We start from the raw sequence: 16,481 nt of genomic DNA on the forward strand, positions 1-16,481 counted from the left end.
GGTGATTTTAAAAATGGAAAGAGTTAGATACTTAAGAACTCTTAGAAAAAATTACATTTATGTATTTTATACATCATCATACATGCATACATATTTAAAAGCACTTTATGACCAAGCAGTGATGACGCACACCTTTAGTCCCAGTACTTGGGAGGCAGAGGCAGGCAGATTTCTGTGTCAGAGTCCAGCACAGAGTTCCAGGACAGCCAAGGTTATTATACAGAGAAACCCTATATTAAAAAACCATAAACAAACAAGTAAATAAAAAAAGAATGTATACACACCTGTAATCCCAGCAGTTAAAAGGTTTAGGGAGAAGGATCATGAGTTTGAGACCAGCCAGGGCTACTAAGCAAGACCTTTTCTCAAAAGAAAACAAAAATCAAAAGCTTAAAAAAGAATAAAAGCATTAGGATGGAAGAAGATACCAGAAAGTGGAAAGATCTCCCATGCTCTTGGGTAGGTAGTATTAACATAGTAAAAATGGCAATCTTACCAAAAGCAATCTACAGATTCAGTGCCCAGCAAAATTCTTCACAGACCTCGAAAGAACAGTACTCAACTTTATATGGAAAAGCAAAAAACCCAGGATAGCCAAGACAATCCTATACAGTAAAAGAACTTCAGGAGGCATCACAATCCCTGACTTCAAACTCTATTACAGAGCTACAGTACTGAAAACAGCCTGGTATTGGCATAAGAACAGACAGGAGGACCAATGGAACCGAATAGAAGACCCGGATATTAATCCACATACCTATGAACACTTGATTTTTGACAAAGAAGCAAAAAATATAAAATGGAAAAAAGAAAGCATATTCAACAAATGGTGCTGGCATACCTGAATGTCAATATAGAAGAATTAAAATAGATCCATATCTATCACCATGCACAAAACTCAAGTCCAAATGGATTAAAGACCTCAACATAAAGCCAGCCACACTGAACCTTATAGAAGAGAAAGTGGGAAGTACACTTGAACACATTGGCACAGGAGACCACTTCCAAATATAACCCCAAGCCGGGCGGTGGTGGCGCACGCCTTTAATCCCAGCACTCGGGAGGCAGAGGCAGGCGGATCTCTGTGAGTACGAGACCAGCCTGGTCTACAGAGCTAGTTCCAGGACAGGCTCCAAAGCCACAGAGAAACCCTGTCTCTAAAAAAACAAAAACAAAAACAAAAAAACCAAATATAACCCCAGTAGCGTAGTAATAAGAGCGGCGGGGCTGCGTCCCCAACACCCCAGCCGCCTGCTAGCTTATGCCCGAAATAACAACACAAAAACTGTATTCATTTAAACACTGCTTGGCGCATTTCTATCTAGCCTTTTCTAGGCTAATTCTCACATATTAATTTAGCCCATTTCTAATCATCTGTGTTGCACCCCAAGGTGCACTTACCGGGAAGATTCTAGCCTACGTCCATCCTTGGTCGGAGCTTCATTGCCGCGCCGCGTGTGTCTGCCTGGGAGCGGGGCATGGCGTCTCTCTGAGGCGTCTGCTCCTGAGAGGAGAGCTGTCGAGTCTGAGCTCACTTCCTCTTCCTCCCAGCATTCTGTTCTGTTTTCTCCACCCACCTGTGTTCTAACCTATGAGGGCCAGCCAAGCAGTTTCTTTATTTTTTTTAACCAATGACCTTCCTCCATCACAGTAGCACAGACACTGAGAGCAATAATTAATAAATGGGGCCTCCTGAAACTGAAAAGCTTCTGTAAAGAAAGGATACAATCAACAAGACAAAACAACAAACTACAGAATGGGAAAAGATCTTCACTAACCCCACATCAAACAGAGGTCTGATCTCCAAAATATATAAAGAACTCAAGAAATTGGTCATCAAAAAAACCAAATAATCCAATATAAAAATGGAGTACAGACCTAAATAGAGAACTCTCAACAGAGGAATCTAAAATGGCTGAAAGACACTTAAGGAAATGCTCAACATCCTTAGTCATCAGAGAAATGCAAATCAAAACAACTCTGAGATTCCATCTTACACCTGTAAGAATGGCCAAGATCAAAAACACTGATGACAACTTATGCTGGAGAGGTTGTGGGGTAAAGGAAACACTCCTGTATTGCTGGTGGGAATGCAAGCTTCTTTGGATGTCAGTGTGGTGATATCTCAGAAAATTAGGGAACAACCTTCCTCAAGACCCAGTAATACCACTTTTGGGTATATATCCAAAGGATGCTCAACCATGCCACAGGACATGTGCTCAACAATGTTCATAGCAGAATTGTTTGTCATAGCCAGAACCTGGAAACAAACTAAATGCCCCTTGACTGAAAAATAGATAAGGAAAATGTGATACATTTACACAATGGAATACTACACAGCAGAAAAAAATAACGACATCTTGAATTTTTCAGGCAAATGGATGGAGCTAGAAAATATCATTTTTGAGTGATGTAACCCAGATACAGAAAGACAATTATCACATGTATTTACTCATAAGTGGTTTTTAATCATACAGCAAAGTAAACCAGCCCACAAATCACAATCCCAGAGAACCTAGACAACAATGAGGACCCTAAGAGAGACTTACATAGATCTATTCTACATGGATAGCAGAAAAAGACAAGATCTCCTGAGTAAATTAGAAGCATGGGGACCTTGGGAGAGGGTTGAAGGAGGGGGAGAGACAGGGAAGGGAGGAGGGGAGCAGAGAAAAATGTAGAACTCAATAAAAATTAATCAATAAATAAAAAAAGAGTTGGGATGTAAAGTTGAGGATTTTTTTCAGGTGTAAAACATAAAGACTGTGAGGAAATAGAGAAAAGGTAATGTTAGATAAATCCAGAATGCATAAAACCTTCACCTGGCCAGGTGGTATTGGTGCATGCCTTTAATCCCAGTACTCAGGAGGCAGAAGCATGGATCTCTGTGAGTTTGAGGCCAGCCTGGTCTACAGAGTGAGTTCCAGGACAGCTAGTGCTACACAGAGAAACCCTGCCCCCCCCCAAAAAAGGTTATCATCTGGGCTCCAAAAGAAATAAAGAAACAAAAAATAAAACAATCATTTTCCAGATTTGACAGACCTGTTTTCCACATGGCTAGAAGTAATCAAGCATCTCACAAAATAAATGGGAAAGCTACCAAAAATGAAGCAGACCAGTGTTTGATTTTACAACATAGGGATAAAGAGTTGGCTTCTAAAACAAAGCTTTAAAGAAGGGGAAGTCTGAAGCCAGGATATGGCTCAGTCAGTAAAGTGCTTGCTTGCAACCATGAGTATCTGAATTTGGGTCTCCAGCAGCCACATAAAACCCAAGCGCAGATCCCAGTCCTGTGCAGGCAGAGACAGTTGTGTTGCTGGGTCTTGCTGTCCAGCTAGTCTAGCTGAATAAAAGACCCTGTGTCAAAACTCAAGGTGAGGAATAATAGAGAAAGACACCTGTTATTGTAACAAAAGTAACAGCAGTATCTTAAACATTCTGAGGAAGACAGGTCAGTATGTCGTATGCTACCCATCAATACAGCAAACAGATATCAAGGTAAAAGTAGTTGCAGGGATAGGAAAGGCACTTGCTACTAAGCTTGATGACCTGAGTTTAGTCCCCAGCACTCATGTGGTGTAAGGGGAGAAATGGCAACCATGGATTGTTCTCGGACCTCTATATGTGTTGTGGCACTTGCAGTTTATCCTCTCCCTCCTCCTCCACACACAATAAAGAAATAATTTTAAATTTTTCAGTAGTTCAGACATGTGGGGCCACAGATACACCTCTCACATTATTCTTACATCAGTTTTGGAGAATAATTCTCAGCAAAATGGAAGAAAGTAGACAGTGTGACTGAGAGCTTTTTCTGTTTGTTTTCAAGACAGGGTCAGGATTTCTCTGTGTATCCCTGGCTGTCCTGGAACTCATTCTATTGACCTCAAACTTGAGATCTGCCTGCCTCGACCTCCCTAGTGCTGGGATTGAAGGTGTGGGCCACCACCACCCAGCTGAGAATGAGAGCTCCTATAGAGGCAGCCAGATTGGAGCATGCAAGGATAGCAGCCTGGCAGACTTGGGGGAAGGCAGGTAGGGCTGAGAGAGAGGACAGAAAGTCTTTGGAGGTTCCAGGAGGGGAAAAATGAGATGGGAAGTCAGCTGGCTATTCTGTATGTTTTAGAAATAAAATTGGTAGGCCTGTGCTTGGCCTGACACTGCATGAGTATGGATTAGGTGGATACATAGAAGCAAGAGGGAAGAGGAGCAAGCCAATTATTAATTCCAGGAAAAACAAAAAGGCATTACTGCCGGGTGGTGGTGGTGCATGCCTTTAATCCCAGCACTTGGGAAGCAGAGGCAGGCGGGTCTCTGTGAGTTCGAGACCAGCCTGGTCTACAAGAGCTAGTTCCAGGACAGGCTCCAAAGCCACAGAGAAACCCTGTCTCGAAAAACCAAAAAAAAAAAAAACCACAAAGGTATTACTAAGAAAGGAAATGTGATCTTTAGTACATTCCTTGAATTGTAGTATCCAATATTTACAGCCACAATAAATACGAGTTGTTGGTTACATCGGAAGGGAGTATAGCAGAGAAGTAGGTCCTCCTGAACTGTAAGAGGTCGCCAGAGTTAGTCTAAAATTGAAGATGAGTGAACAGTCAAATGGGGGTACTGAATGGGAGAGTAACATGGGAAGTATTCTTGGGGATAATAGCAAGGATGGAGAAAGCATGAGGTGTGGGCTTTTTAATTGTGATTTTTTTATCACTATTCAATTATTATAAGTTGTCATTCATCCTCTATTCCCAATTACTAATGCAGAGCCTTTTTTTCCCCCTGAAGGATATGAAGCTTCTGACACATTGAGTGTTGACTCATTTCCATCTTTTATTATTTGGTCCCTATGATACTATATACATGGAAGGAGTGGGGAGACCTGAGTGGTCCATTTGGAATGATGAATATAGGACAACTTGTTCCAAGATGAAACAGATAGCTAAGTCATCATATGATAATGTGTTTTTGGTCATAAAGCCAGCACTCTGGGAGTGGCTTATTGGCTGTACTCTATAGGTTTAGACAAAATGAAAGTAAGATTGCCCTCAAGTTTCTAAATACTCGATAACCAAAACATTATCCTTAATTATAAATTAAGTTGAGGTAGCCATGCAAGCAGACTATTTCATAATGCTAGAGTTATAGCCATGAACAGTCTACTTGTACCAGAGAGAATTCTTTGGCCTCCAGGCTCAGAGCCCCCATGGGGTATGGTAGAGTTGTGAATGTCTGCTGCTTGCTTCATTTATAGCAGAGTGTGGGCAGTCCTTGGGCAATTGAAAATTGCTGAGTTATATCCTCCTTACTGCTTGTCTGTTGGGTCAGAAAATCAAGCTCATTGGGATTCTTACATCTGCATTATTTGTAGGCTAAGAATTTGGCTCAGTTAGCATTTGTGAAGTCCTAGGTTTGATCCCCAAAACTATAACCTAGGCATGGTGGAACACATCTGTAATTCTAACACTTGGGAACTGAAAGCAGGAAGGACAGAAGTTCAAGGTCATCTTTGGATTCCGAACAAGTTCAAGGCAGCCTGGGGATTCCTGAGACCTTGTCGGGACAGAAAAGGAGTATTTGAGACTTTGTTGTTGGTATGTTGTATCATATAGGAATTCTAGAGCTCATAGTGATAGACTCTAGTTGTCCCTCTTTTGTTTATTGATCTGTTTGTTTTGTGTTTGTTTGACAGAATGTTATGGAACAATTCAATCCTGGGCTACGAAACTTAATAAACCTAGGAAAAAATTATGAAAAAGCAGTGAATGGTAAGTCTTTTAATTTTTTTCTAAATTAATGTAAAGCACATGAAATCTATTAATATTTTATTTATCTTTTTTTTTTTGGTTTTTCAAGACAGGGTTTCTCTGTAGCTTTGGAGCCTGTCCTGGAACTAGCTCTTGTAGACCAGGCTTGCTTCAAACTCACAGAGATCCACCTGCCTCTGCCTCCCGAGTGCTGGGATTAAAGGCGTGTGCCACCACTGCCCGGCTATTTTATTTATCTTTAAATACTTAACACTACATTTTAAAAATCTAAGTGGAATTTTTTATGATTTATCTACAGGATTTTTGCAATGGCAATGCAGGATGGTACTAATGTATTTGAAATGAGTTAATTGAGTAATTGTGAAAGTACTATAAGTAACATTTTAACTTTAAAATCGTGTTTTCTTATATACAAAATTAGGCTTTAATATCATTTCCTTGAACGTTTCTACTTTTGTTTTGTTTTCTTGTTTTTTGAGACAGGGTTTATCTGTGTAGCTTTGGAACCTGTCTGTAGACCAGGCTGGCCTCGAATACACAGAGATCTGCCTGCCTCTGCCTCCTGAGTGCTGGAAATAAAGGTATGTGCCGCCACCACCCAGCTAGAAGAATTTCTTGCCTTTAGATAGATTGCTTTTTTTTTTTGTTTTGAGACAGAATCTCACTTTGTAACACAAGTTAGCCAGCCTTTGAACTCAGGAAATCCCCCTTCCTACCCCCCCAAGTGCCAGGATCACAACTGTGAGCCACTATAATACCTTGCTGATATATCATTTTTTATAGTAACATGAAAAATAATATTCTTAACCTCAATAGAAGAACATCTACGTTAAAATTTGTGCTTAAATTATCATTTCAAAGTAAGTTCTTCATTGAAACTGAATTTGAAGGCATAAACTTCAACCGTTGACCTTTGCCTCTCTTCTGGGACCCAGGTTGTTAGCTTTCTTGAAAAGGTTTTCACTGAGAAGACTGATAAGCAGCTATTGCTGCACTGCTACTAAAAGTGAATGCTATTAGAATACATTGCTAACCACCTCAACCATGGCCTAGTAAGACAGTGTACTGTCTACACCCCATGGATGGCAAGGAGCATGGTAGTTGCAGTCAATGGAAAAGTAGACTGGATAACTGTGCATTTTTATCTGCAGTTTTCAGTACCAGGAAATAAAACAGGTCTGGGATCTTGCTTCTCTTCCCAACAATATCTTCATCTTCTCCAGGCACTTTCTCTCCTCTGAGAGCAAGAGGCTGGCCTTACCGCTGTCCCTTGGTGATTGCTTAACCACTGGGCCACAAAGTCATCACTGTTTCCAGTCCTCACAGGGAAAGCACTATGACCTGTAGAACTGTTTTATTTTGTTTTTTTATTTTTTACTGAGTAGCCTGAACTACTTTCTGAGGCAGAGTTATAGACTAAGTGAGCTGCTTGCAGCTTAGCTTCCTGTTAACAAGACTTCTCCCCAAAGGGCTCTTACCACTTCACCACCTCCTAGAGATGGTTCCATACTTGATAAGTATTCCCAGAACTTCTGCAGGCCATCTGGGTATAGTTTTGCTGAAGCAACTGATAATTTTAGATACATATATAAAGCTCTTGGCAAGAATTTGTAGTACAGATGAGGATGTCAGCCAGAAGTGCAGTCAGTAGATTATAAAGGTGGAGTGACATGTGAATGGCTGACTATTGTCAACAGGGATCTGCGCAGGAGTGATTGGTGTGGATCGGAGCAGGCAGGAAACCTTACAAGAGCTTGAGCTAACTAACAGATAGGAGATATCAGCAGACAGACACTGCTTCAAGCAGAAAAAATGAGCACTGGGCGCCACACTAAACTGGGGAGAAGTAGGACTGGACAATGTCAGCTTAGCCAAGCATTGCAGTGTTTATAGCACCAGGCACCTACCCACAGACTTGGTGGCTTAAGATGCCACTTTCTATTTCCCCTGGAGTCTCAGGACTAATTCCTCAGGGGGCTTGACTTACTCTGTCCTTGGGTGGTCTTCTTCCATCAAAACCACACTGACCCTTTACTATAGCAGCACTAGCCTTAAAGGCCTAACATTTACTGAGTTCCTGTGTAAACCATGCTTGTTGGTATCTCAGTGGCCAAAACAAGTTCCATGGTCAGTGTCTCAGGAAACCACAGACTGGAAATCTGGAAGGGTATAGTTCATTGAAACTATTACTATAAAAATCTATCATGAACTCGTGGAATGTGGACTTGTGAGAGATCCACTGAGGCTTTAGTAGAACAATAAAACTATACTTTAAGAAAAATATTATCAGCCAAGCATGGCACATGCCTTGAATGCAAGCACTTGGGTGCCAAGGGCAGGTGGATCTCTGAATTTGAAGCCAACCTGGTCTACATAGTATGTTCTGAAGGCCACCAGAGCTATAATCACTAAAATAGAATTCATAGGGTTCCTAAAATAGTAAGAAGCAGAAGCTCACAAGGTGAGGCAAGTTTATCAAAATACTATTTTATTCTTTATTAGTTCTGGACAAATTACATGGTTTTTAAGTTAATTTAGCTTTATTATAAAAAAAGCTAATATCTTTTTAAATGTGAAAAGCCAAAAATTTATAAAAGCAAAGCTACTTTGAAAGACTGAGAAGGTTGCACGGTTTTAAATATAAGTCAACAGTTAATGAGAAATAATCTCAATGTGTGGGTGTGAACCAGAAATTTTAACTGTTGTGTAATCCTGAATGCAACTCTCCCACTAATGTGCTCTTCGGTTTATCAGTTTACAATTTAAACCTCTCATTTGAACCTCATCTATTGACTTGACATTTTGCTGGCAACACACTTGTTTTTAGGTGGAGTTGCTTCTTCCTCGGTTCTGGCTGCAGCACTCTGATTTAGAGCTGAGGAAGTGAAGTACCTCAGCAGGAGTTGTGTACACTGTGGCTGACTCACATTGACCTTGGGGACAGCCTGAAGTGTCTCCACTCCACTTCCTTGGCAAAAGGAGCTGATACCATTACCCACCAGTGTCTTAACACTGTCAGTAGATTAGCTAAGTAATGACTTGAAAAGTCTATATACATGCTGCTTGTTATTGTTAATTACTCTGTAAGTTCTTCTCCAGTCATAAAATAATAATATAGCAGAACATTGAATTTCTTAAACTTACATGAAGATACAATAAAAAACCTTAATTTACATTTTAAAAAACTATAATAAATGCTGAAATATAAAAAAAAAACTACAGAGGCAAGAATTTGGCCTGTACTACCTTTAGCTACACCTATACATGATGAATTATCTGATCTTTTAAAATATTTCCCCATAAAAGTCCACCTTTTAGGTCTGGTGGTGTAGCTTAGTGGTAGAGTGCTTCCTTAGCATCTGAGAATTAAAAATACAAATAGGGGCTTGGAGACATAGCTTAGCAGTTGAGAATCTTGCTTGTCTTGCAGAGGACCTGAGTTCTGTTCCCATCACCATCAGGCAGCTCACAATTGCATTCACCTCCAACTCCAGGGGATTCAGTGTCTTCTTCTGGCATCTGTGGGTACCCGCATATACATGACATATTCACACACAGACATACACATACTTATAATTTTCTATCTTAATAAAAAAAATAGGGACTTGGAAGATGGCTTAGACGGTAAAGTGCTTGTTTTCAAGAAGAGAACCTGAGTTTGTTCTTCACCATCTATGTAAAAATATCAGGTATAGTGGCACAGGCTTGTAATTCCAACACCTAGGAGGTAGAGACAGGTAGATCACTGGGACTCATTGCTCAGTCAGTCTAGCCTAATTGGTTAGCTCCAGGCCAATGAGAGACCCTGTCTCAAAGGAGGTGGACCATGTTCCCAAGGTTGTCTTCTATCTTCCACATATGCATTCATGAATGTCTGTAAACATGCACAATAAACAAATAACAGCCTACTTTTTAGCCTGGCCTGGTGGCATAAGTTTGTAATTCCAGATACTTAGGAGGCTAAATAAAGCCAGGAGGATTACAAGGTCAAGGGTATCTTAGAAAACTTAGTTGAGATCCTGTCTCAAAATGAAAATTACAATAAATGGACTGAGGATGTATCTCAGTGGTAAAGCACTTACTATTCTGTGGGTAAAGAGACTGGGCCAGGAGGCCCTTTTAGTCCAAGTTCTGTGCTCACCAGAGCTCCAGGGAAAACTGATTTCTGTGTATGAAGGCAATCTCTGAGTTTAGAGGAAGGGTAGAAACTTTTTTCCCTCCAGAGTGACACTGATTTTAGCTGAATCTTGTTAAAATGCTTGCCTGTCATACACCATTCTCAAACTGAATTGCCTGTAAAGCAAAAGAAGCCAGGCTGTCATTTATCCTCCCTCTCCAGCTTTATTAGAGAACTTTACAGAAGGGGTAGCCTTCAGCTTCACAGGGTCACATACCCTTCGGGGTCAGTTTGAAGGAGAAAACAGTTTTAAAGTTTTTAATTTGACTATTTTAAATTGTGGATGTGTGACTTGAGGATGCCCACAGAGGCTGAAGATGTTGGATCCCTCAGAGCTTGAGTGGTTGTGAGCCTCCCAACATGGGTGCTGGGGGAACTGAACCTAGGTCCTCTGCAAGAGTAGTATGCATTCCTAACTGCTGAATGATCTCTCCATTTTAAAAAATATTATTTATTTTTTTAATTAGAGAAACATATTTTTAGCATGAGAACCTAGCTTCTGTTGCAATAAAACCTTTGCTTGTTTCTGCTGAAAGAAAAAGGAGAATTATTTTTTTTTAGATAAGTCTGTAATTTTTGGTTTTTTAAGACAGGGTTTGCCTGTGCAACAGTCCTGGCTGTCCTGGAACTCGCTTTATAGAACAGGCTAGCCTAAAACTCACAGAGATCCGTCTGCCTCTGCCTCCCGAGTGCTGGGATTAAAGGTGTGCACCATGATTGCCTGGCAATGCTAATGTATTTCAAATTTCATAGGTTTTTTTTTTTACTGCAGTAGTAAATATGTTGGTTAGTTGTGACTCAGATTATTTTTTTACGGTATTAGGGATTGAGCCCAGGGTATAGTGCATGCTAGACAAGCTTTCTGCACTGAACCATGACTCCAGCCCCTCACCAGGGATTCTAGGCAATCATTCTTCATAAGAGTCCCATCAAGTTCCCCAGGGTGGCCTTGAACTCACTCTGAAGCCTACCTAGGCTTTGAATTCCTCCTGCCTCAACTTTCTGAGTAGCTGAAATTATTGTCCTATACTATCAGATATGGCTCTGCTTTTTGAGACAGGGTTTCTCTATCGCTTTGGAGCCTGTCCTGGAACTCACTCTCTAGACCAGGCTGGCCTCAGACTCACAGAGATCTGCCTGTCTCTGCCTCCTAAGTGCTAAGATTAAAGGCGTACACTACCACTGCCCTGCATGACCCGGCTCTTTTTTAATAGAAAAAAACATGTGCTTTCATGAGACGGGTTCCTAGGCCACTGTACCCTGTACTACTCGAGTACTGACATGGCTGATCTGTATGTTCCCAAAATGTTTCTGTTCCAGTGTCTGTCTTATAACTTAACCTGCCAAAACAGTCTGGTCTAGAACTTCTTGTAATCAGAGGCATACTGGGATGTTGAACCAGTGTTACTTCCTCCTTTCCTTTCTGAGTAATGATTTTGTGTATCACATTCATGTCTAGCTATGATCCTGGCTGGAAAAGCTTACTACGATGGAGTGGCCAAGATTGGTGAGATTGCTACTGGGTCTCCTGTATCAACAGAACTAGGTGAGCTGTCATCCATTTTTACAAAAACCTAGCCTGCTGTCCTAGGAGTTTGATAAGAGTGTTCCAGGGCTGGGCAGTGGAAGCGCACATCCCTTCACTTTCACTTGTGGGGTAGAGGCGGAAGGATGATCTCAAGGCCAGCCTGGGAGAGAGAGAGAGAGAGAGAGAGAGAGAGAGAGAGAGAGAGAGAGAGATCCAGGATAGACTCCAAAACTACACAGAGAAACCCTATCTCAAAAAATAAATAAAGAAAGAAGTGTGTCAGGTAGCTCAAGTCAGGAACACAAAAGGACTGGTTGGGCACTGTAGTTTGAGTTCACCCTGGCTTTTGAAAATGGAGGTGTTTTTGGAGGGCAGGCCAAGCCTAGAGGGGCCTAGGGGCGAAGTAGAGACCCCTTCCCAGGCCTCTTAGAAACTCTGCTCCTGCCTTTGCTGCCTGGGTTCTGGCCTGTCACATCAGGTCCCTGAAGTTTCAACTTGAAGAACGGTGACCTACATTTTGAACCAAGGTGGGTGAGAAAGGCCTCTGACCAGGCCAAGTGCTTCTGGTGACTCACCTTGTGGAAAATGACTCCTTGACTCCTTTATGCTGTGCTCTTGGCTCCCACTCCTTCCACAGTTGCCCTTGGTTGTGATTTTTCCGGTTTTGCTGGTATGAATGGATCCCCTGTGCAGGCAAGGAGGGTAGCCACACCCTGGGCAGCCCCCACCACAGTCAAGGGAAGCTGGGCTTCTATTTACAGAGCTAATGCTGCTGCACTGCGGTCATCTCCTGCAGGCAGGGCCGCTTTGCCAATAAACCCACGTGTTACTCTCATCTTTAAAATTTATGGACTATGTTTTATTGTATGGATGCTAGGAATTTGCTTTAAGGATTCTGGAAAACATAGTGAAGTGTGTATGTGTGCCTAAAGTGTGACGTGTCCATCTCCACTCGGTGTCTGGAGACTTTTCAAACTTGCCTGAGGAACTTACTGACCCTGCTCAAAGGCTGGAACAAGCTAGAAGCTTGATGCTGATGGCAGGGTGTGGGACAGGCTGGGTTCGTGTTCTCCAACTGCTTTATGCCTAAAAGTTGGTGAAGCAGTAGACAAAAGGCACAGTGTTCATCTGCAGTGCTGTTATATGATGAGGAGCAACACTGCCACGTTTCACAAAATCCATCACATGTGGTTTTTGAAACCTCCAGCTCGTGTTCTGTGGATGTGTTATCATGATGACCAGTAGCTCTCTGAAGCACCATCAGTTTAATGACACACAGCTGCCTTATATAGCAGATAGCAATGTTTTAGATATTTGGGGTTCCAGAAACAACTGAGATGATAATAGGTTCCAAAAATAAGCTTAAATTAAAAAGAAGCATCCCATTGTGCCAGGCATCAGGAGAAAAAAAAGTATGACCCTTACATTAAAACATATGGTGCTCTGACTCACCACCATTCAGCTTGCCATTTTAATGTTTTATGGGTCTTGCCACTGTTTAAATAAGACTTCTGTTCCACACCTTACTTTATTCAGCTTCAAGTTCATAACATTGAATCAGCTATTTCCACAGTAACAGTGTTGTTATAAACACAGCCTTGAAGTTCCAGTTTCAGGGGAAGTATATTGTGAAGGTGAAGGTCCTTCTATGAAGAGGAAATGGAAGTAAAGGCCCTTTCTTGTTTACTTTGTTTCAAGCTGTCCTCCTGCTTATGTCTACTGTCTCAGAGCTACTAGTTTTTTGCCCATTTATGGCTTTTCCTAGATAAGTTCACCTCAGCAAGCCTTGTTTTGGGGGAGCCTAATAATAACTACTTTTGACTCGAATATTTTCTTTTGATAGTATTTAAAATGCCATACTTTATCCATTTAAATTCCCAGTATGGAAGAGTAGCAGAAAATTTACATATTTTCAAAAAGTAGAAGAGGAAGAAGGAGAAAGAAGGACTAGAGAAATGTGAATAAAGTACTTGGCACACGAGCATGAGGACCTAAGTTCAGATCCCTAGCCCTCCTGTAAAAGCAGAGTGTGGCAGCACATACTACAATCCCATCACTAGGAAGGAGGCAGAGACAGGTATCTCCCCTAATAGGTGAACTCATCATCAAGAAACTTAAACAAGGAAGGGACCTAGAGGCAGGAGTTGTTATAGAGCTGCTTACTGGGTTTCTCTTCATGGTTTGCTCAGCCTAATTTCTTATACCACTAAAGACCACCAGTCCAGGGATGACATTGACTGCAGTGAGTTGAGTCTTCCCACATTAATCCTCAAAGAAGAAAATATACCACAGGCTTGCCCATAGGCCAACCTAGTTGGGGCATTTTATTATTATTTTTTTTTATTGAGCTCTATATTTTTCTTTGCACCCCTCCCTTTTTCCTTCCTCCCCTTCAGCCCTCTCCCAAGGTCTCCATGCTCCCAATTTACTCAGGAGATCTTGTCTTTTACTACTTCCCATATAGATTAGATCTATGTATGTCTCTCTTAGGGTCCTCATTGTTGTCTAGGTTCTCTGGGATTGTGATTTGTGGGCTGGTTTTCTTTGTTTTATATTTAAAAACCACTTATGAGTGAGTACATGTGATAATTGTCTTTCTATATCTGGGTTACATCACTCAAAAATGATGTTTTCTAGCTCCATCCATTTGCCTGCAAAGTTCAAGATGGCGTTATTTTTTTCTGCAGTGTAGTACTCCATTGTGTAAATGTACCACATTTTCCTTATCCATTCTTTGGTCAAAGTGCATTTAGGTTGTTTCCAGGCTCTGGCTATGACAAACAATTCTGCTATGAACATTGTTGAGCACATGTCCTTGTGGGATGGTTGAGCATCCTTTGGATATATACCCAAAAGTGGTATTACTGGGTCTTGAGGAAGGTTGTTTTCTAATTTTCTGAGAAACCAACACACTGACATCCAAAGAAGCTGTACCAGCTTGCATTCCCACCAGCAATGCAGTAGTGTTCCCTTTACCCTACAACCTCTCCAGCATAAGTTGTCATCAGTGTTTTTGATCTTGGTCATTTGCATTTCTCTGATGACTAAGGATGTTGAGCATTTCCTTAAGTGTCTTTCAGCCATTTTAGATTCCTCTGTTGAGAGTTCTCTGTTTAGGTCTGTACTCCATTTTTATATTGGATTATTTGTTCTTTTGATGACCAATTTCTTGAGTTCTTTATATATTTTGGAGATCAGACCTCTGTCTGATGTGGGGTTAGTGAAGATCTTTTCCCATTCTGTATAGGCTGTCGTTTTGTCTTGTTGACTGTGTCCTTTGCTTCACAGAAGCTTTTCTTAACTGAAGTTCCTTCTTTCCAGATCACTGTGTCAGGTTGACACAAAACAAGCCAGCACAAAGACTAAGGAGAAGCCAGGCATGGGGACACATGCTTGTAATCCCAACACTTTGGAAGCTAAGGCAAAAGGATTACAAAGTCAACCTGGGCTATATAGTGAGTCTCTGTCTCCAAAACAGTGAGAAGAACTAGGGCTGACAAGATGGCTTAGCAATAAAGGTACTTACTGCTGGCTGACAATCTGAGTTCAATTCCAGAGACCCATATGGTAGAAGGAGAGAACTGACTCCTTAAGGTTGTTCTTTGACCTCCACCTATCCTGTGGTCTGTGCCCACCTCCCCCCCCCCAACAATTAATGTAAATTTAGAAAAACTTTAAATGAAGAACTAGACTACAGCTCAGGGTACAGTACTTGGCTAGCACACAAACAGTTCTGTCCCAGCACAAAGACTACAGTATAACTTCAGTGAGACCATGGCTCATTTCAAGTTTTTCATTCAGCAAGTCTTTTGAATTAACTTTTGTTGGTAAAGATGGAGTGGATTTTTAACTATAGATGGTTCTGTTTAGGCTGTTGCTATGTGAATAATTTAGTATGCTTTTGCTCAAACATAACAAATGTCCAGCCTACCGTGATTTAAGCAATAGGCATGTTTATTATTTCATGTAAGGCCAGGAGCAGCAAGTTCCTGCTTAGTTAATCATCACCAAGAACTCAGATTCTATCTCTTTTTCTTGTCTTCATACCCATTTCCTCATGGCACCAAGATGGCTACCAGTCTGATTATCACGTCTTCTCATTGTCTGCAAATACAGGAAGTAAAATGTCTTCTCGGGTGTGTCCTTTTATGAAGGAGAAACCCTTGCCCAGAAGCTCCAGCACACACCCTTTTATGTTCCATAACCCAGGTTAAGTCGCACTCATCCATTTCCAACTGCCAGAGAAGATTCCTTGTTGTGGCTGACTGAGGACTGCAGAGGAGAGGACACAGCTGTTGGGAGACAGCCCTGAAAGCAGGCATCTCTGGCATTAATGATCTGGTTTCAGTGGTTTGGGTGAAGGGGAAGACATTACACAAATGTTTCCGGAAGACATTTGTGGTGCTTTTGTGTGTTGCATGTGTCTCTGATTGGAATGGATTTTTTTCCTTCCCATGTGGGCTGGCATGCATTTGCCTAGCAGTTGTATACATCAGACTTTGTCACTTATTCTCCTAGGTCCATGCCCTTCTTTTTCCATAAGACCACAGCTATCCTTCCCATCTGCTTCTGTTTAGAAACAAGAAACTAAGCAGGAAGGAAGAAGGACATTGGGGATTTTTTGTTTCTTCTACCTACTGAGTTTTATTGCTCACCTTTGACTGCCTTATGACCACGAACTCCAGGGTATTTTCCTTGCGTCAGCCTCCTGCTCAGTAGCTGTTTTCCTTTGTGATTCCTGCAGCCTTGTGATATGAAAATTAAGGGAAAAGAGAAAAGTTAATAACATCACCCATAAGGTTACGACTGTGCACACCTATCTACCATTACCATATGCCTGTACAGTCTCTTCTAGTGAGTGTGCTATTAGATACTGTGCCATTTCTTTTCTAGCCCAGTTTTCCCAGTGAGACATATAAGACCTGTCTCCAGTCACGTTGTAGAAGTAATAGCCCATATTAAGGGCTTGCTGTAAGCTGGGGTCATGCCCAGCATTTCACACACAGTTACCAAA

At 41.4% G+C, this 16,481-nt stretch overlaps 1 protein-coding gene and 1 long non-coding RNA gene across 2 annotated transcripts in view; one reads left to right on the forward strand and one right to left on the reverse strand.

Moving 5' to 3' along the window:
- Nucleotides 1–16,481, forward strand: part of Baiap2l1 (BAR/IMD domain containing adaptor protein 2 like 1) — a 98,201-nt gene that overhangs the window by 31,836 nt on the left and 49,884 nt on the right. The window contains exons 2-3 of the mRNA XM_075973424.1: nt 5,687–5,762; nt 11,399–11,485. Coding sequence (XP_075829539.1) covers nt 5,687–5,762; nt 11,399–11,485 — 163 coding nt within the window. The remainder of the gene's footprint in view (nt 1–5,686; nt 5,763–11,398; nt 11,486–16,481) is intronic.
- LOC142840243 (uncharacterized) overlaps nt 15,180–16,481 on the reverse strand; it is a 29,717-nt gene continuing 28,415 nt past the window's right edge. The window contains exons 3-4 of the long non-coding RNA XR_012908932.1: nt 16,123–16,212; nt 15,180–16,036 (exon numbers count right to left, since the gene is read on the reverse strand). This is a non-coding gene — a long non-coding RNA (uncharacterized LOC142840243). The remainder of the gene's footprint in view (nt 16,037–16,122; nt 16,213–16,481) is intronic.

This window comes from Microtus pennsylvanicus, chromosome 1 (assembly GCF_037038515.1).
Source record: "Microtus pennsylvanicus isolate mMicPen1 chromosome 1, mMicPen1.hap1, whole genome shotgun sequence".
NCBI lineage: Eukaryota > Metazoa > Chordata > Mammalia > Rodentia > Cricetidae > Microtus > Microtus pennsylvanicus.